Source organism: Podarcis melisellensis (assembly GCF_964234715.1).
Source record: "Podarcis melisellensis genome assembly, chromosome: 1".
NCBI lineage: Eukaryota > Metazoa > Chordata > Lepidosauria > Squamata > Lacertidae > Podarcis > Podarcis melisellensis.
Window position 1 is genome coordinate 19,533,634 of NC_138528.1, and position 19,311 is coordinate 19,552,944.

A 19,311-nucleotide genomic window follows, 5' to 3' on the forward strand; every position below is an offset into this window, starting at 1 on the left:
CAGTTAGTTGAACCTGGCGCTTTGTGCTACAACTGGAATTTTTCAATAACCTGAGCCGTTCGATTGGAAATTTCACTTTAAATTAGGCTCGGAGATTAAATATCTCTTCCTTCAGGTTGTGTGGGAAGGATCTCGCATATTGCAAGCTTTTGTACTATGTGCCGTAGGTACTGTTTGTGGAATTGGGGTCACTCCACGTTCTGGTATTAAAGGAGCAGTTGGATAGCCTGAGTGCATGTTTCATCAGCACTGTAGCTCAGCCAGAGTTTCCCTTGTCGGCTGCAAATGATATCTTTTCATCCCGAGGGCTATGTCCAGTGTTATCGCCTGTGCTGACAGAAGGTTCTTTGCTCTGGCAGAGGCTTCTGTCAACAGAAGGGAGAGAGGTGATTTTTGCTGAGTTATCCTCCACCCGCCCACCCCCTCTGCGTGTCCCCAAAATCTGCTCCAGAGTGTTGGAGACTATTTAGAACAGTGTGGCAGGTGGCACAGCACTGCAGGTGAATAGGGAATCAGCAAAAAAATAATAATTAACCTCCCATTTCTGCTGGCAGAAGCCTCCGTTGGATCAAAGGGCCTGCCGTCAGCACAAGGCTACAGCTACTAGGATATAGAAAAGTTGGCTCCAGGTAAAGGTTATTTTTGCTGACCCCGGTGATGGGGTTTAGGGATGCCCCTGGTGCATAATACTCCAGAATTACTCCATCCCTTCCTGGACGCTCTTGACATCACTGACCAGAGCATGATAAGAAGACCCCTGGTTCTGCTGGACTACTTCTCCTTTGTCTTGTAAATTTCCCAAAGCTCCATATTTTCTCTTTACACATCCAGCTTGTAGTGTAAAGAGAGATGGCATCTTGGCAATAGAATTGTTGTGTCACTGCAAGTTTCTCTAGATGACTCATAAAATGTCAAAAAATACCAAAGGTCTGTAATGGATTAGACCACAGCAGATCATCTGGTAGAGAAACAAATTGAATGAGGTGATCTTCTAGTAGATAATTTTGTCTTCCTCCCTAATCAGTGTATTTGCTTTCCGTAGAATTGTAGAGTTGGAAGGGACCCTGAGGGTCATCTAATCCAACCCCCTACAATGCAGGGATTTTAATTACTTGTGAAATATACTTGCATTTCACCACTGCCTTTTATTTTGCTATAGCTGCTAATGTTTAACTCTGAAAGACAAGGGAACAAGCTGCACCCTCTCTCCTGCCTTCAGCTCCATTACAAGCACTCGGATAACAGAGGGCCTCAGGTAGATTAGAAAATATTATTTCCTCTTATCTTTTGAATAAAAACAATTGAAATCTATAATCCAAGTTGTGTGTATGTAGCTCTGTAGAAAATTCTGTATTTTGCCACTGACTATTTATTTTACTTTTTTGTGACAGGGGAGCCAAGGGAGATTGAGCTCTGTCCCCCAGAAAGCAGATTTACAAATCAAGTTGAGTCCAGCTTTCTGTGAATTAGATATCAGCATTGTGGACAGACTAAATTCACTGCTTCAGCCACAGAAGTTAACCACAGTGGAGATGATGGCCTCACACATGTACACCTCCTACAACAAACACATTAGCCTGGTAAAGTAATTGTAATTTTATCACTGATAAAAGGAAAATGACAAGATGGCATGTGGCAGCTTGTATCTGTCAGGTTCACACTTCCATGTAAATAATTTAATAAATAATTTTACAGTGCAAGGTTTTGTCCCACTCAGAAGTTGATTAATTGCAACTCAGTGTGTGAACTTCATTGAAAAGTTTAGGGAGGCAAGATGGAAAAAAAGTTATACCAGTGGTATTTGATCTATGATGAACCATTTTTTGCAGTAGAACAGCTATTTGGCTTAGACCTTTGTTAATTGACTTTAGCCAATGCTTCCACATTAAACAACAAACACTGTTAGGAATGCTTGAAATGTACAATGAAGCATTCAAAATGTCTCTGACTTTCTATAATTTCGACTAAATTGTACATGTTTGCTGTTATGCAATGGACTGTGGACATAACTGCTTTTGACTGCCATGCTTGAATCCCCATCAAAGCTTCTCTTGAAGGTGGGAGGTAATCCAAAATCTTGTGGGATGTGAAATTCAGCTGTGTCTGTTAGCCAGCAGAATGGACACCATTGCCGGAATAGATTCTTCCTTTCCCTGCACACCTCCAAAATCCACTCCAGAAAGTTTCGTGTGTGTGCTCCAAAGAAAATTTGGAAGGGGGTGTTCATGTGACATTGGGTGTTGCCCCTTAAGTTGTGTTTTTTGCCCCTCAGAATTGTTCTAAAAATATTTGTTTGCCCTCCCCTTATTTTGCAATTGTTTCAGCACAAGGCATTTGCTGAAGTTTTCCTGGACGATTCCCGTACTCCTGCAAATTGCAAAATGTCGGTACAAGTGACTGCACCAGCTTTGAAGCTCTCAGTTCGCTTCCCAATTCCTGACCTGCGGTCAGACCCAGAACGAGGACCTTGGTTCAAGAAATCGCTTCAGAAAGAAATTCTTCATTTAGAATTTGCAGATATGGAACTCAAAACCGAGTTTACAGGAGGACCAACTCCAGAGCAAGTTAAATTAGAGCTCACTTTTAAAGAGCTAACTGGTAAGCGAAGGGATTTCTCTTGGTTGCAATAGATGGTTGTAGCCAGTGCTTTTCGTTTGAGGTGCCATATATTGATAAAAGTGCAGTGGATGCCAGCACAAAATGGCTGGCATGGGAAGTGAAAAAAGGGTTGCTGGTACTCAGCACCACTTAGTACTGTTGCACCTACCCACCCAAAATCCTGGTTGTAGCTACGTTGTTCCTGGGCAATATGAGGGACCTATTAGTAAGATGATACTTATTTATTGTTCCAGTTTCTATTATTATAGGAATATGCAGGTTTTCTTCGGAGAGAATGGAAAGGAAGACAGTTTTCATATATATAGCATATGAGATTACAGGGAAATTCACTTGTTACTTCTTTTTTGCAACTTTAGACAAAGCCCAATAAATCTTTGGCATTTGAGACACAACTGTTACATGATAATTAGAGATATTTGGTTTTCAGTAATCATAGTAGTTTGCAATTCTCTTTTGATGCCGGGGGAGTTCACTATCTAAATTATTTTCAGAGCTAACAAGGAGCTACTTTTCCATTCTTTGTGATGGAAAAGGAAAAATTGTTTCAAGGCTGATTTTGTGTCACTGCTAAATGAAGAGGCTAATCTCTTCATGATTAAATGGCTATGCAGTTAGTCCTAGGCAGCCACAACATAATCTTTTCCGATTTCACCATAGCATCATTTGAAGAAGGCAAAGAGGAATCAGCTGTACAATTTTTTCAAGTTTCCAGTGGTGTAGTTGGAGAGATGATCTCATCAGACAACTTTGACTGGCCACGGTAAAACAAAATACTATTTGTTCTCTGTGTAAATCCTAACCGCTTCTGATGTGCTGCTGCTGAAAAAACTGTAACTGTTTAGATCAGAGTTAAATCAAATCTAGGTTGTGTTGGTCTGGTAATTAAGTACTCTTGATGTTGGAATGGTGTTTTCCCCCCATCAATGATTATGGCCTGAATATGACCACTCTTGCTCTTCCATAGACCCAAGGCCATCATAACCACTACTAAAAACATCTATAATATGTAGACATTTAAAAACTATTTTTGACAGTATTTAGCAAAACAGCAGAAATAACAGAACTATAATGAAAAGACGACAGTGTGGGTCTCATTTGGAAAATATATTTAATGTCTGAGATAAAATGAGAACACTCAGGAGGAGGTTTTATTAATCCAGCATAAACCCATGCTTGTCTCTTTCTACTGTAGGACTAAGGGTTACTAAAGGTACTCTTATTTCCACCATTATAAGAATGTCCAGTTTCTTAATATCAGTTATATAGTCACTTCTAGTGTTTCAGTGCTGCCCAGGAGACTGGTCTTCCTCACTCTTAATACACAGGGTTTGGAACTGCAGAAAGCTGAAAAACAATTCATGCTTGACACGTATTCCGCCTACTTAGGGGAAGTACATTTATATAACATGGAAATAGATTTTGTGTGTGTCGGAAATAGCTGTAGAAACTTTTATGAGAACCTTTTCATTACCACAAAACGTGTAACTGTTTCTGGAATTAGTCACAGTTTCCTCCTCTTATTTGACTATTAGGATTGTACTTAAAATAAACCCACTGGCTGTGCACTCCATTCTGGAAAGGATAGCTCCTGAAGATGAAGAGGAGGTTGATGGTCATTTTCAAGAAGAGGAAGAAGGAGGATCTCACTCCCTGAAGGATGTGTGTGATCTTAGAAGACCAAAGCCATCTCCCTTTTCCTCTCGTCGAGTCATGTTTGAGAATGAAGAAGTAAGCACAAAGGGCTTATCTGTATGGCATTTTTTTCCCTTCCAGTTGCTGTATTCAGTTTCAGCAAATAATTGGCCATCGTAAATTGCTCAACTTGCGCTGTTTGGTTAGTGGGTATGGTCTCAACAAATCATTGCAAACCATTTCCCCAAGGCATGCCTGTGTAACTTACATGAGCATCTAAAAACAATATGTTTTTATTTTATTTTATAAATATTTATTAAAGTTTTTAAAATACTTTAAAAACAATATGAAGTAATATGTTGTTCTTTACTCTGTTGTTATTTCCTGTGTTGTTTTTAGTTGCTCTGTCATTGCATTTTGTACATTGCACTGAGACACGTTTGAGGAAGGCTAATAATAACCACAGATTATACCTGAGATGATGTTTTTATTTCTAGATGGTGATGCCAGGAGACGCACTGGAGATGACTGAGTTTCAGGATAAAGCAATCAGCAATTCTCATTATGTACTGGAGCTCATGTTACCAAATGTGTATTTAACATTCCCAAACAAGACGTTTTATGAAAAGCTATATAATCGGTAAGTATAAGCACAAGCTTTCATGGTTTGCGTGACCCATTATTTGGATCCAGAGGAGGCCTTTTTTGAGCAGAAGGCAGGGGAAAGCTCTTTCCACCACTTCCACCCTACAGCTTATGCCACCTCTCACTTCCCTTTCCTGCTTTGGGCTAGGATCACCACTAGCCCCTTTACAGGTTCCACAAAATGCCTGTTCCAAAGACCACTTGACTTCCGAAACCTTTGACAATCGAGGCGCGGCTTCTGATTGGTTGCAAGAGCTTCTTGCACTCGAGCAGAAGCCACGTCGGGTGTTCGGGTTCTGAAAAATGTTTGAAAAGCGGATCATTTACTTCCGGGTTTTCGGCATTCGGGAGCCAAAACGTTTCAAAAGGGAGCCATTCAAGAACCAAGATTTGACTGTATTCTAGTCTGCCCAGCCTGTTGACATCAGGCAGGTGCTTTCAATGTAGTCTTTTGGGTGCCTGCTTAAGACATTTTTGCTTAGGCAAGCCCATCCAGATACATAGTAGCTGATGTGCTTCAATCTTTTCCTCTTACTTTTTATTCTCTCTTAAATGTTTTTAAGTATTTGTTTTCAGCTTCGCATCAGTAATTTAAATATTGCTTGTAAACCACTTAGGTGCTTTACTGTAATCAAGCATTATATACATTTCGTTAAGTTAAATAAAATAAACCCATTATCAGTTCATTTTTCCAGATCACAGATCTGCCTTTGTTCAAGTTCTTCCAGGTTCAAATTAATATATGCCTGTATTCCTCCCCCCTTTCTAGGATCAGTAATGATTTATTACTGTGGGAACCCACAGCTCCATCTCCTGTAGAAACATTTGAAAATATTTCTTACGGTGTTGGACTTTCAGTGGCCAGCCAACTGATCAACACATTCAGTAAAGACAGTCAGTTCAAATCTACTATTCACTATGGTAATATACTATAAACATCTTACAAAATTATTATGTTTAAGCATATAAAAGTCCAAGTGTATCTCTAATACAGCTGAAGCTACTGAATTGATAGAGGGAGAAACTATACATAAAGGTGTTACTTACTGTTTCTGAAGGAAAATTTAAAATCTGCTTATTTTTTAGCATCCTTATTTTTTTTAAAATGTGGTTTCACTTTCTATGATAAGCTGTTTATTATGCATGGTTAAAGATTCACTTGTTTTTTGCTTTGCCTTTTGTAGATGATGATAGTGGGTCTGAGGAAGAAACACTCCAATATTTTTCCACCGTTGATCCAAACTACTGTTCCCGGAGAAAGAAAAAAACTGAATCCCAGAACAGAAACACGCAGAGTTTTCTGTCAGTTCTTTTGAACATTAACCATGGATTAGTGTCAATATTCACTGATGTCAAGGTATGACATCTAGGGTGAGAGAACCCATAATAGCTTGACTAGACTTGTTATTTTGACTAGACTGCATAAACCACCTGGTAGCACGTTGATCATTCATAGTATGTTAAGGATGATGTTGGTTTTTGTTTTAAAGGATGGGATTGCTTCAGATAAAGTGTGGACTAAGCAGAGGAATCTTTTCAGACAACCTATAATTCTCTGATTCTTTCTCCAGCAGGACGATGGGAGTGTATGTGAAGACAAACATGGGGAATTTTGGTTTGAGTTCAGTAGTGGGTCGCTGTTCTGTGTGACAAAGTACGAAGGCTTTGAAGACCAGCATTACATCTGTCTCCATTCCAGTAGCCTCAGCTTATATCATCAAGGTATGAAATGTCAGTGTAGAAATAATGTTTGTGTTCCAAGCTATAAAAAGGTAAGGGGTTGAGTAAGGGAGAAAATGAGTGATTGTCATCTAGCAAGTTATACAAAACCTTGACAGCTAGGGTTTGTGGGCCTTACAGTTTGAAGATCAGTGAGAAGCAACTCCTTCCAATATATGTTCCTCAAATAATTTTGATTTGATTTGATTTGATTAAATATTCAAGAGCACTTGCCTTTCAGTTCCCCCCCCCCCTTACAAATATATGAATCCAAATTGGGAATTATTACTTCTTTACAAATGTAAGTCTGCTGCAGTCCAATTTATCCACCACAACTGCATTCCGTAAGCATATGGAAAGAAATGTACTCATAATATGTCTAAGGAGCTAGTCATGGTGCTTATGTGAAACACAGGAGGGTGAATTGCTAATAACAACCAATTCAGAGCTGACATATAGAAAGTTTTTTTCTAAGTACACCTATGGTTGCGAAACCTTCTATTTGTACATTAAGAAAGTTGTGTTGGATGTTTGCAGGTATTTCTGAAGGCCGCCTTTCCTAGAAGAGAACTACTCCAAAATGCATTGTTCTGTTTTTAAAATAAGTATAGTATTTCTGTTTGTCAATATACATAACAGAAGAAATTGCTGACGATTGATAAGATTTTAGAAATCTTCCCTGCAGTTTTACTTAACGAAGTTTGGGTGTTTAGAGCATCAGCCAGATGTTAGCAAGTTTTAGAGTAAAATATGTGGATTTTTTTTGTATCTCAATTCAAAATGTCTTTGAAGGACCATCTAACCACAAAGCCGTCTTTCTGCAGGCGTGGTGGATGGCGTTGTTTGTCCATCTGAAGTAAGGCTCCCAAGTGCAACGCCACCCCATTGGTTAGAACCTACTATTTACTTTTCGGAAGAAGAAGGTCTCAGTAGGGCTTCCTCAGATGGTGTGGGAGTGGACTGCTTAAGCATGTTGTCTGTTGCAGTTAAGATACAATCAAATAAGTTGGAGACCAATACAAAGGTTTGTATTTAGAAATTAATATCTATATATCTATATCTGTATATGCTCTGAAAGTATTTACATGAATACTTTGGATGAACTTGTTTTTGTAGGAGTTTTTAGTTGCTGCTGGACTAAGAGGAGCCACTCTTCAACACAGAGTACTTCCTTCAGGTTTAAGCTGGCATGAACAGGTATGTTAATTTGCTAAATGTTCTATGGTCTATCTGGAGATCATTCTGGAGGGGGGGGTGTATGTTCGAACTTAGAGTATTCCTACTGAGTATTGGAGTTCCCGTAAGCTTGCTTTGTGTGGCTCAGTCCTGTATAACTGGGAATCCCCATCCTTCTGAGTAAAATATGCTTTTACAATAAATATATTATCCATCGCTTCTCCTTTTTATATAGTCTGCAAAATATTTCAGTGACAGCTGATGTTACCTTACTTGATTAGAATACAGTGGGCCTATCTTTACACTTTTGTAATTGTAGATTTTGTATTTTTTGAACATTTCTGATGAGCCTGTGTTGGGATATAATCCTCCAGCTTCTGTTACAACTTTTCACGTCCATCTCTGGAGTTGTGCCCTGGATTATAGGTAAGCTAAACAAATAAAGTGTTTTAAGTCAACTGTTGTCCTGAACCAGTTGCTTTAATATTCAGTTTGTCAAGTTTATTTATGGTCACTTAAATTTCTGAACTACTTGCTTTCCAAATACGTTTCAAATAATTTTTTATTTTTATTTTTGGGTAGGCCTCTGTTTTTGCCGACTAGATCACTTCTTACCGTTGAAACATTTAGCATTTCAAGTAGTGTGGCACTGGATAAATCATCTTCTACTCTCAGGTAAAGTTTGTTAAGAACTTTAACAAATCCCACATTTAATTTATATTTCTTTCAACACTTACAAAATTGTTGGCAAATGTAATTCCTTTAAAAAACATCCTTTTTGTTATAGAATAATCTTGGATGAGGCTGCTTTGCATCTGTCTGACAAGTGTAATGTTGCAGTGAACCTCCAAAGAGGTAAGTGCATTTCAGCTTTTAAAGGGATTCATACAATTCCAAGTAACTAGTAAGGATATTAAAAGGTGCTTTTATGTTAAGCAACTGTTAGCTGAGCTGGACATGATTGTCCGATGTAGCATGATGGAGGAAAGAAGCTTTGTCGTTCTGAATTTCCCATGCATGTGATTCCTGTCTAGTTATGGTCAACATATTAGAATAAAATAGTCAAACTGCATCCCAAATTCTGGATTTATTGCTGGACAACTGTAAAGTTGTCCATGGAAGCACAAGCCAAAATTGGCCACCAAAATAGTCATTCTAAAATCATTCCCATTCATAAGACGAAAAAAAGCAGATATAATCATAGCTGGGGTGGGGGCGCTGTCTGCTCATTTTCTGAAGTTTAGAAAGGGCTTGAGTTTCAGTCGTAAAACAATCCATCATCATGAGGGCATTTGAGGTCTTAAATATGAGGTGTAAGCAGCAATTCAGGAGTTTAGCAGATAATTATTTTGTTTTCTTCAGATTATGTTCGAGTTATGGACATGGGACTCTTAGAACTGACTATAAGGGCGGTGAAACCTGGATCTGATGGAGAGAGAGTAAGGAATTGAGTTAAAATATAAAAGCTAAATTATGTGTGGTTTAAGTTTTGGAGCGTGTGTGTGTTTTTAAGTAATAGTATAATAAAGCTTTGGACTTTGAGATACTTGTTCAAAAAAGTGTGATTGAAATTGTCTTTGGCTTTTAAACATACTGGGTCATTTTCTAAACACATATGTCTGGTTCCTTGATCGTACATTCAGGACTGACTTAAGAAAAGTGCATCTTCTGCTGGTGTCGGAAATGATTTTGAATTATTGTCTGTTTAGAGTAAGCCGCGTTTTGAACTCCATTGTTCCAGTGATGTGATCCACATTAGAACATGCTCAGATTCCTGTGCTGCGTTAATGAATCTTATCCAGTACATTGCAAGTTACGGTGATCTGAATCCACCTGTGAAGATAGAGAATACTTGTGGAGCGACCAAGCAAAATGTTAAGGTATGAAAAGGCATCACTGGTCTAGATCACTTTTGTTAAGTTGAGAAACAACACTCTTGTAACAAACTAAGTTAGCATGCATCACAGCTACAGATATTTATCAAGAACTACACTGTATTTCCTTTATAAGTTTAGATTGGTGTATTTCTTATCTTCCAGGCAGATTTCTCTAGCCGGCCATCATCCCAAGGTCCAATCCTGGCAGAAGCTGACCAACAGATTTTACGGGATTTAATGAGTGATGCTATGGAAGAGATTGAAACCCAGCAATTTACTTCCCTCTCTAAGCCACAAGCGAATGGTAGATCTTTCCAGGTTTCTTCTGTTTTTAAAGAGATGCCATTTAAATACAGTATTTCAAATGAATCCTGTTAAATTAGGGTTGCCATACATCTGGAATTTCCCAGACTTATGCGGAATACTGCTATCTCTAGCAGTGTCTGGGTGGAAATCAGAAATATTTCCATGAAAATCTGTGAACAGTGTTGTTTTTCCCGATTTTCCCTAAAAGTAGCTCAAAAACGGTTTTTGCAGATTTGCCCCCCCCCCCAAAAAAGCTGAGCAACTTTGGGCAAAACTTTTTCTGTCCTGATTTTCACTGTTTGAAATCTGGCAAACCTATGTTAAATGCCTTCTGCTCGTACTTCACCTGCTTAATCCTGACAGAAATGTCTTGTTTCTCTTCTCCCAGGAGTTTTGGATGAAAAGACACAAACGCCAGCACCAACTTGCTCAGATCTCTTCCTGTTTCCTGATGAAAGTGGGAACCTCTCTCAGGAGCCAAGTCCTACTTATGCTTCATTAACTCCCCATATGATTAATGAAGTGATAGGAGATGTACCTTCTGAAAACGATGACTTCTGTATTCTTTTTGCACCGAAAGCTGTTGTCTCTGTAAGGAAAACCTAGTGTTAATAAGAAATCTAATGTGAGGGGGGGAAATACCTTTTAAAACTCATAGGTTAACTGATTTGGTTAACAACTGTTGCATGAAGACAGTCTGTGTTGGATCTGGAGAGCTTCTCACTGGGTCATCCTTTTGGAATGTGACATGACAAATCCATGCAGAGCAGGTTGATAATGCAATTGCTAAGTTCTCGCTTCGGCAGCACATATACTAAAATTGGAACGATAATGCAATTGCTAAACGACCTTAAAGGCAGTTGCTCAAATTGGGCAATAACTCCAGCATGCTGTATATATAGAGAAATGGGTAGTTAACCATGTTGTGCAAAATATAGCATGAAGTCTGCTGCTATATGTTATATATGCATTAGAAGTGCTGTTTTCAGTATTTTTAATGTTAGAATTACAAGTTATCTTAGGGCAAGAGAAAGGAGCCCTTCTGTTTGATTAAAGCAGACTCAAGCTAAATCAATAGAAAATGCTAGCCACCCCCAAATTTTACCTATGTTAGTCTCCAGCTACCTTCTAATTATGGGACGCGGATGGCGCTGTGGGTAAAACCTCAGCGCCTAGGACTTGCCGATCGCATGGTCGGCGGTTCGAATCCCGGCAGCTGGGTGTGCTCCCGTCGTTCGGTCCCAGCTCCTGCCCACCTAGCAGTTCGAAAGCACCCCCGGGTGCAAGTAGATAAATAGGGACCGCTTACCAGCGGGAAGGTAAACGGCGTTTCCGTGTGCTGCGCTGGCTCGCCAGATGCAGCTTGTCACGCTGGCCACGTGACCCGGAGATGTCTGCGGACAGCGCTGGCTCCCGGCCTCTAGAGTGAGATGAGCGCACAACCCTAGAGTCTGTCAAGACTGGCCCGTACGGGCAGGGGTACCTTTACCTTACCTTCTAATTAGCAAAATTGGTTGTTTTGAAGGCCGTTCTTTCTTGCCACTGGCCACAGGCAAGTGCCTATTTACAAACCTGCGGTAAACTTAACAACTCGGAGCCAAGCCATATTTATAGTTTTGCCACAGAAAAACAACAACAAATGGATGATTTTTTTTTTAAAAAAAAATAGCATTTAATGTGCATGCACTTAATATCCTGTAACCTTTTAGGATAAAGTAGAAGAGCCAGTAGTGAAAACGATGGTTGATGATGCGATCCTGATAAAAGAGAACCATTTCAGTCTGCCGGTAAAGAAGGCAGACACAAACAAAGGGCCATTGAGATTTCCTATCCCCTTGGTGCGCTACGTTGTGAAAGAAATCTCACTCATTTGGCACCTTTATGGGGGAAAGGACTTTGGAAATGCACCCCCTACGTCTCCAGCTAAGAGTTACATGTAAGTACTTCTGGTATTAGTTTATTAAATTCATACCATAGGGAAAAGATGCATTTGTCTTCAAAACATAAAACTGAACCCCGTGTCCAAGTGAGGGGTTGTTTTGCCCTTTCTCATTTTCTTTTCCTCAGAATAGTCCATTGCTTTTCTCTGCATTCCACTTCTTAAACATGGCAGAAAATTGTTTGTTACCTTCTTACATAGGAAAAAGATGCATTTGTCTTCAGAATATAAACACACTGGGCTAGTGCATAAAGGGGGGGACCCACTTTAGCTTAATTCCAGCTAGACTTTCCCCTCCTCCACACCTTCAGATAGGGTGTTCTGCGAGGAACTGGATTTTTTTAAAAATGATACCGTTCACTGCAGCTTTTATTATCCCCCCGTCCCTAACATGGTTTACGATTTCTTATATGCTGTCTTGGGAGAACTTGTATCCTAAAAGCAGGATATTAATAATTGTAATAAATAAAATGGATATTATTTATGTGTCAGGACATCATCTCATTCAGTTTCCCCTGCAAGTGGAAATGGCAGCTTAAAAGTATGCACTCAAACATGGGTTTTTTTCTCTTCCTACCTGGCATTCCCTTAAAGCATGTGATTAATTGTTGGTGGTAAAATGAGACAATGTACTTTCAGTGAGTGTATTCTGAAAGGTTTGGTTTTTTTAAAAGCCACTTTACATTTTCCTAATACTTATAGAATGCTTGTCTATTGAGTTCTTTTGAAGAGGAAAATGCAGTCTGGTTAACAGTGGCAGCAAGTTGATTTTCTTTTCTTTTTTTACTCTTCAGTTTGTTTACTATTTATAAAAACATTTATAAAAATCCTCGCCTTACAAAATGTCAGAGTAGTGTTGAGAATACACTGAGAATAAAAGTTATAATAATACAGTCGCACCTTGGCTCCCAAACGCCTTGGGAGTCGAACGTTCTGGCTCCCAAACAATAAAAAAGGAAGTTTTTCTTTTGGAAGCAGAATATCGGACAGGGCTTCCAAGGCTTCCGATTGGCTGCAGGAGCTTCCTGCAGCCAATCAGAAGCCGTGCTTTGGAAGTCAGAACATTTCAGAAGCTGAACGGACTTCCGGAACGGATTCTGTTTGACTTCCGAGGTACCACTGTAATACAGCACCAAAAGATGACCAGTTGAGCACTGAAACAGTTGTTGCAAGCCAAACTTAAAGTTTAAATGGAAAAATAATACCCTTTCTCCTATTCCAGTAGTCCTCAGAGCTCTCCTTCTCACACACCAACAAGGCATGGGCGCAACACAGTCTGTGGTGGAAGAGGAAGGAACCCAGATTTCTTGATGGAAATACAGTTAAGTAAGGTAAGAATAACTGAAATGGCGACAGTTGTTCTTTATTGCTGGGAAGTTCTCTACAACTGATGGGGACCGTATTTGCCCATTTGTTTGGCATGGCATGCATAGGATATGAAGCATTACAAAAATACAGAGGCAATGTGACCTTTTCCTCAGGCTCTAAAATCTAAGGACCTTTTTGTGAGCCATAGCAGTATATACTTGGACCTTTTGAACTTAGAAAGGGCAGAGAGTGGAATGGCCATAGCTGGTGAATGGGCCACAGCTGGAAACAGGCACTCCTTGCCACTGAAGCCACCTGAACTTATAAGTGACAACTCTGTATCAAGAAGCATCGCAAATGCTACAGGGGGGGCGTCTTAATAGACTTCTTGCCTTTTGCCTTTCCTGGTTATAAGGTCAAATTCCAGCATGAGGTATATCCATCTGGCGAAGCAGAGTGTGAGGTCAACCTGCTGGAGCAACCCGTGTCTCGTCAAGTGTTTGTGGTTCAAGATCTTGAGATCAGAGATCGCTTGGCTACATCACAGATGAATAAATTTCTCTACCTCTACTGCAGTAAGGAGATGCCTAGGAAGGCACATTCTAATATGGTAAGGCCGTGTAACAACTTGCTAAATGTGGAAATGATGGGGCTGAGAATAGATGCGGCGTCCACATGCAGCATAGAAGTATGTGTTCCACTAAAGTTGTGTCTGACCTCCACTGGGACTTGAAAAACAGTCCATAAAAATTCACATACACAATGGCTGCAACCTTTACTGCATGTTGCATTGAATTAGAGTGACAGCAATTTTGACACAAGTTCAAAACACCCACTTAGAAACATATCAGTAATGATTCTGCTGTAAAGATTATTTATCTTTTATATATGCTGTCAGAGCAATTCGCAAATATACGTTCATTTTTATTCAGCTGTTCTTTCTCTCTTCACTTGTTACTTCAGTTGACGGTCAAAGCTTTGCATGTTCGTCCAGAGTCTGGCAGATCACCCCAGGAGTGTTGTTTGCGAGTGTCATTAATGCCACTTCGTCTCAACATTGACCAGGTTGGTTTAGCAAGCAACACTTCTTAGGAAATATATATATATATAGAATTTATGCAGTGTAATGATTCCTTAATCACTCATTCCTATAATCTGTTGTAAACATTTTGTGGGTGTGAATTGCAAAGTTGTGATTTGATTAAGTTTGCAACTATAGTTGTGCAAAGTTACCGTTATTGCATAAGTAGCTTGCTTTGGTGGAAGAAAGAGAACCATTTATGAAGTACAGATTGTTGTTGTTGCTATTTATTGAATTTATTGGTTGTTTTCTCTTGCCAAAGGTAACCCAAAACAACTTATAGCCAAAATGTTTTTGTTAATCATTGGAGAAAATCTCATAATCATGGTGGGCAGGGTATTTATGGATGGAGGTTCCTCCAGGGATGTATGTTCAGTGTGTATTTTTGTGCCTTGTGCACAGTGTATCTTTGCACCTGCTTGTGTGGTCCACTTACTGACAGGCAGTAAGGATCTTTTGCCTTCATTGCAACAGTGCTTCTAGATGCAGCACTTTTATTTTCCTCAATATGAATGGAAAGTGTAATGGTTCTAGGGGTTGCTCATGCGTAAGTTGTCGCCACTCCTGGCTAGGTTACCTGGGTGAACCCTTTTTGTCTGGACAGCCTCTCACCCGTGGCTATCTCAATCGCTGGCAGAATCCGTCAGTGGGCGTTTCTTGAACTTCTTCCAGCAAAGAAGTTCTTTGACGCCTAGTCTCCGCCTACTCTCCCTGCACGGAAGTCTTCTGCACAGAGAGGGTGTGGGCAGCGGAGGACCCGTGCTCTCCCCGCTGGTCTCCGGCGAGGAGTCCTGGAGCCCCCTCGCCGATTCCCCCTTCTGCCCCCCTTCTCCACTGGTGCTACGCTGATTTCCTTCCCCAGCAGATGGGCTGCCTCTCTCCCTACTGGGACCCTCTCCAGCATCCCTATGGAGCCTTCCCTCCGCCTCTGGCTCCGATGGCAGTTCCCTGACAGAAAGCATAGGAGAAAGTAAAAGGGGCTCATGGGAAACCACCGCAACTCAACCTAACCCTTCCACTCATGGAGCCAGTAGCTGCCTGAGGGCCTGTTTTGCTCTTTCTCAACTTGCCTGGCTGGCAGCCCATTTACTCTCACCCATAGATGTTGATGGGAGCCATTGAGAATTGAGCCAGCCTGTGTCAGAATAATCCATTCCTTTTCTCTGCATTCCCCTTTTTATCATGGCAGAAGATTGGCTTATTATAGGCGTGCGTGATGTATATAAAAATGCGAAAACACTTTCTCTTATCCCTTCCTTCTGTTGAACTCAAAAAAGTGTCTTAACCGGGATGGTCAAGCTGTGTCTAGCCTGACGTTGCTGAACCACAGCTCCCATCAGTCTCAGGCAGCATAGCCAATCACCCAAAGGTAATGGGAGTTGTATTTCAGTAACATCTGGAGGGCCACAGTTTATCCACCCCTGGTATATAAGGCGGTTTCGCTTGTTTGTGATTTATATGCTACTTTTATGTTTCAGGATGCCCTGTTTTTCTTGAAGGATTTTTTCACTAGCCTGTCTACAGAAGTAGAAGTCCTAATGACTCCAGATCCCGAGGGTAAATAATTTGTCCTTTTTTTTGGTAATGAATTCATAGAAACATATACATGGACAGCAGAGCTGCAAACAAATAACTCTTTCATTGGCAGGCAGCCTTAGATTTCAGCATTCGTTTATTTATCTGTTTGCAGTTAAGAAGCCTCCTGGTGCAGATGTGACATGTACCTTGCCCAGGCACCACAGCAGTTTCAAAGAGCCAAGTCCAGTCATTTCTTTCTCCTTACACAAGCGAGCAAGCCAGAACGGAAGTGTCGATTCTGTGGATATGCTCAATGGGGATGACCATAATTTTGCGCACGAAGAGGCACCATTCAGTGACCAGCCAATCTTTTTCAGGTACCTTGAGACGTAGATCACAGGTGGCTTCGGGTGCTGTTGGATTCCGGCTCCCATCAGCCACAGCATGCATGACCAATGGGCAAGAATGATGGGAGCTGTAGTTGAGCAACATCTGGAGGACCACAGATTCCCCCCTACCACCACCTTAGATCCATGAGATGCTCTAGTCTAGAGAAGTTACAGTCACCTCTTATTTCACTCATTTGGTAAACTCCTAATTTCTGCAGTCCAGAAGCATCTATTTTATAATCAGTGGACTTCTTCCATCTGTAGCCCCAGTCCAGAACTCTATATGTGTAGCAAAGCATATATGCATGTATATATAAGGAACCACCTGCATATGTAAGGCTATCCATGGGCAGTGGGGTAAGGATCATGGTCCTTGCACTGTAAATAGCATCCCTGATCTTGACTGCATTGATACTGAGTGATTAGTGTGTGTTAGTGGGTGAAAAAGAGAGAAGTGGAAGACTGCGTGTGCGCACGTAAATGCACCTGCATGTAAGGGGGCAGTTGTTTGTCTTTGTGCCTTCTGTGTAAGGTTGGAAAGGATGTGTGTATTAAACAAACACTCATTAATGTAAAAAGGGGTGTGGGAGATTTCAGCCTTAGCCACACTTACCACTGAGTCTGGTCCCATCCACTGGAAAGTAGCTCCTGGGGGTAAAAAGGTTGCCCACCTGATGTTTAAGCTCATCCCCTGCAATGTATATTATGTGTATATACTTCCCCCACAGTGTATATTATGTGACTGTTTTCATCTGATGCTAAACTAAAATGATAGTAGGAAATACAAGTTTCCTTCACAGGACCAAGCCTTGCTTGCATGTAGTACCGTCATACCTTGGAAGTCGAACAGAATCAGTTTCGGAAGTTTGTTCGACTTCCGAAACACTCAGAAACCAAAGTGTGGCTTCTGATTGGCTGCAGGAAGCTCCTGCAGCCAATCGGAAGACTCAGAAGCCCCGTCAGATGTTTGGCTTCCAATAAAAGTTCAGAAACCAGAACACTCACTTCCGGTTTTCAGTCGTTCGGGAGCCAAACGTTCAGCAACTAAGTCGTTCAAGATCCAAGGTATGACTGTATTCTTAAAAATGCTGCACAGTAGAACTGCACTTTAATTTTCCTAAAGTTAACTTTTCTGAGTATAAACATTATCAAAAAGAATAGAAGTATGAGACTGGATCTTGTGAGATTAAGATGACCAGTAGGTCTGGCAACTTTTAAATCCCCTATGAAGTTGGGGATTTAGCAAATACAGTGGTACCTCGCAAGACGAATGCCTCGCAAGACAAAAAACTCGCTAGACGAAAGGTTTTTCCGTTTTCGATTTGCCTCGCAAGACGAATTTCCCCTATGGGCTTGCTTCGCAAGACGAAAACGTCTCGCGACGTCTAAAAACAAAGACATGTTTTGTTTATAAAGTTAATTTATTTTCCCTTCAGTTTTTGAACTGCTCTTTACAGTATGTGTGACTTTAAAGAGCAGTTAATAAACTGTTGTTGTACCAAATTTGGCTTTGTTTAGACTTTTTTTGACCATAGGAACGCATTAATTGATTTTCAATGCATTCCTATGGGATTTCGTGCTTCGCAAGACGAAAAATTCGCTAGACGACAAAAATTGCGGAACGAATTAATTTCGTCTTGCGGGGCACCACTGTATAGGAGGAGGTTAGTGATCCTAAAAAAAATGTGGAGCTCAGGGATGTTAGTTTTACTTTTTACCATCTTAGCTTTTATCTATTGATCCCAATCTTTATTTCTATGTAACATGTTATCAACGTATTTTTCTTTTTAGAGAATTTCGATTTACATCAGAAGTTCCAATACGTCTTGATTACCATGGCAAGCATGTTTCTATGGATCAGGTTAGTTGACATTGTTGATAAAATTAGCCTTTCGGAGTGTCACATTCAATAGTTCTTTATTTTGGAAAGATGAAACGTTTATGCTCAAAATCTTCAAATAAATCAAAAGATTGCTAAACTTACGGTCTTGCAAATAAGTCCAGAAGAGCTGGTAGCCTGCAAAGATTCTTACCAGTCCATTCGCCCACACATCCATTTTGAGGGTCATTTGTGGTTTAAAAAATAAAATCACCAACTTTCTGCTTTGTCACCTGGAGGAGATTCTTGTTCACTGCAGGCAACTTGCATTAAAGTTTAACTTTCATTAAAGCAGCCAGAACCCAATATGCAATCAAATTTCAGATGGCATTCTGCAGTAGGTAGTAGTGAAAGACCTTTTGGTAAAACTTACATACCTAACCGCAAAACAGGCATAATTTCATTGGTGGGCCCTCATAGTGATGGCTGTGGAATACTTACTCTAGGAAAGCTAAAGTTGTCCTTTCAGTGCCAGGCCTAGACTGCCTTTGTTCTCTCAGGCCATTTAAGATCATGTACTTTAGTCCCTGTTGTTATGGTTGGTGGCTTCTGACCTCCTGTAACTTGATGGTGATGCCAGCTTCTATGCTTTTGGTTGTATTTTATTCCGTTTTTATTATCTTTTGCGTTTGACTTTTGCGCCAATCGACTTTCTGAAGCTTATTGTGAAGTCTTATTCTAGCATTACTTTTCTATACAACACCCAGGGACTTTATTTTGGGAGGCAGCTTATAAATATAGTTAATTTAGTAAAGAAATGATGAAAAGCAGTCAAGAATACTTTGGTCTTTATTTGCTGCTTATGAACTGTTTGACCCTTTTAACTTTCAGGGTACATTAGCTGGGATTCTGATTGGGCTTGCTCAGTTAAACTGCTCAGAATTGAAACTGAAGAGGCTTTGCTATAGACATGGGTAAGTTTCCCCAGTTGTTCTAATGGAGTTGCTGGGTGTTAGACTGTCTCTTCCAGGAAAACCAACACCGAGCATTGTAATGGTGGGTGGAATTCAGTGTTGCACTCTTCCAATGGTTCTATCTGTACAAGCATTACAACTTGCTATACAGAACTATCCCCACTCGCCTCCCCCTGTGCACCGTTCTGCGGGTTCTCTTGAAACCACTAAGACAATTTGGGGGGGGGTGCACAGAGGGAGGAAAGCATGAGGGCGGAAGTCCTTGAGCAGGACTTCTGCTGACGGGGCTGGTGAGGTGACTCCTGCCCT

At 40.5% G+C, this 19,311-nt stretch overlaps 2 protein-coding genes across 4 annotated transcripts in view; one reads left to right on the forward strand and one right to left on the reverse strand.

Annotated features, from left to right (window-relative positions):
* The window catches only part of LOC309378999 (uncharacterized protein), a gene marked incomplete at its 5' end in the record, with an annotated part of 437,816 nt that overhangs the window by 53,394 nt on the left and 365,111 nt on the right, over positions 1–19,311 (reverse strand). The window lies entirely within an intron of this gene.
* Positions 1–19,311, forward strand: part of ATG2B (autophagy related 2B) — a 47,143-nt gene that overhangs the window by 20,304 nt on the left and 7,528 nt on the right. For 2 of the 3 annotated variants that reach the window (XM_081908364.1, XM_081908365.1), the window contains exons 13-38: positions 1,160–1,255; positions 1,392–1,580; positions 2,325–2,598; positions 3,277–3,379; positions 4,152–4,347; positions 4,749–4,891; positions 5,666–5,817; positions 6,081–6,253; positions 6,468–6,618; positions 7,440–7,639; positions 7,732–7,812; positions 8,111–8,217; positions 8,374–8,466; positions 8,579–8,646; positions 9,154–9,230; positions 9,501–9,671; positions 9,831–9,972; positions 10,363–10,565; positions 11,684–11,910; positions 13,136–13,244; positions 13,637–13,831; positions 14,185–14,286; positions 15,781–15,859; positions 15,993–16,197; positions 18,001–18,070; positions 18,920–19,002. In XM_081908364.1, the coding sequence (XP_081764490.1) occupies positions 1,160–1,255; positions 1,392–1,580; positions 2,325–2,598; positions 3,277–3,379; positions 4,152–4,347; positions 4,749–4,891; positions 5,666–5,817; positions 6,081–6,253; positions 6,468–6,618; positions 7,440–7,639; positions 7,732–7,812; positions 8,111–8,217; positions 8,374–8,466; positions 8,579–8,646; positions 9,154–9,230; positions 9,501–9,671; positions 9,831–9,972; positions 10,363–10,565; positions 11,684–11,910; positions 13,136–13,244; positions 13,637–13,831; positions 14,185–14,286; positions 15,781–15,859; positions 15,993–16,197; positions 18,001–18,070; positions 18,920–19,002 (3,689 nt within the window). The remainder of the gene's footprint in view (positions 1–1,159; positions 1,256–1,391; positions 1,581–2,324; positions 2,599–3,276; positions 3,380–4,151; positions 4,348–4,748; positions 4,892–5,665; positions 5,818–6,080; positions 6,254–6,467; positions 6,619–7,439; positions 7,640–7,731; positions 7,813–8,110; positions 8,218–8,373; positions 8,467–8,578; positions 8,647–9,153; positions 9,231–9,500; positions 9,672–9,830; positions 9,973–10,362; positions 10,566–11,683; positions 11,911–13,135; positions 13,245–13,636; positions 13,832–14,184; positions 14,287–15,780; positions 15,860–15,992; positions 16,198–18,000; positions 18,071–18,919; positions 19,003–19,311) is intronic. The other variant, XM_081908366.1, reaches the window with a different exon arrangement.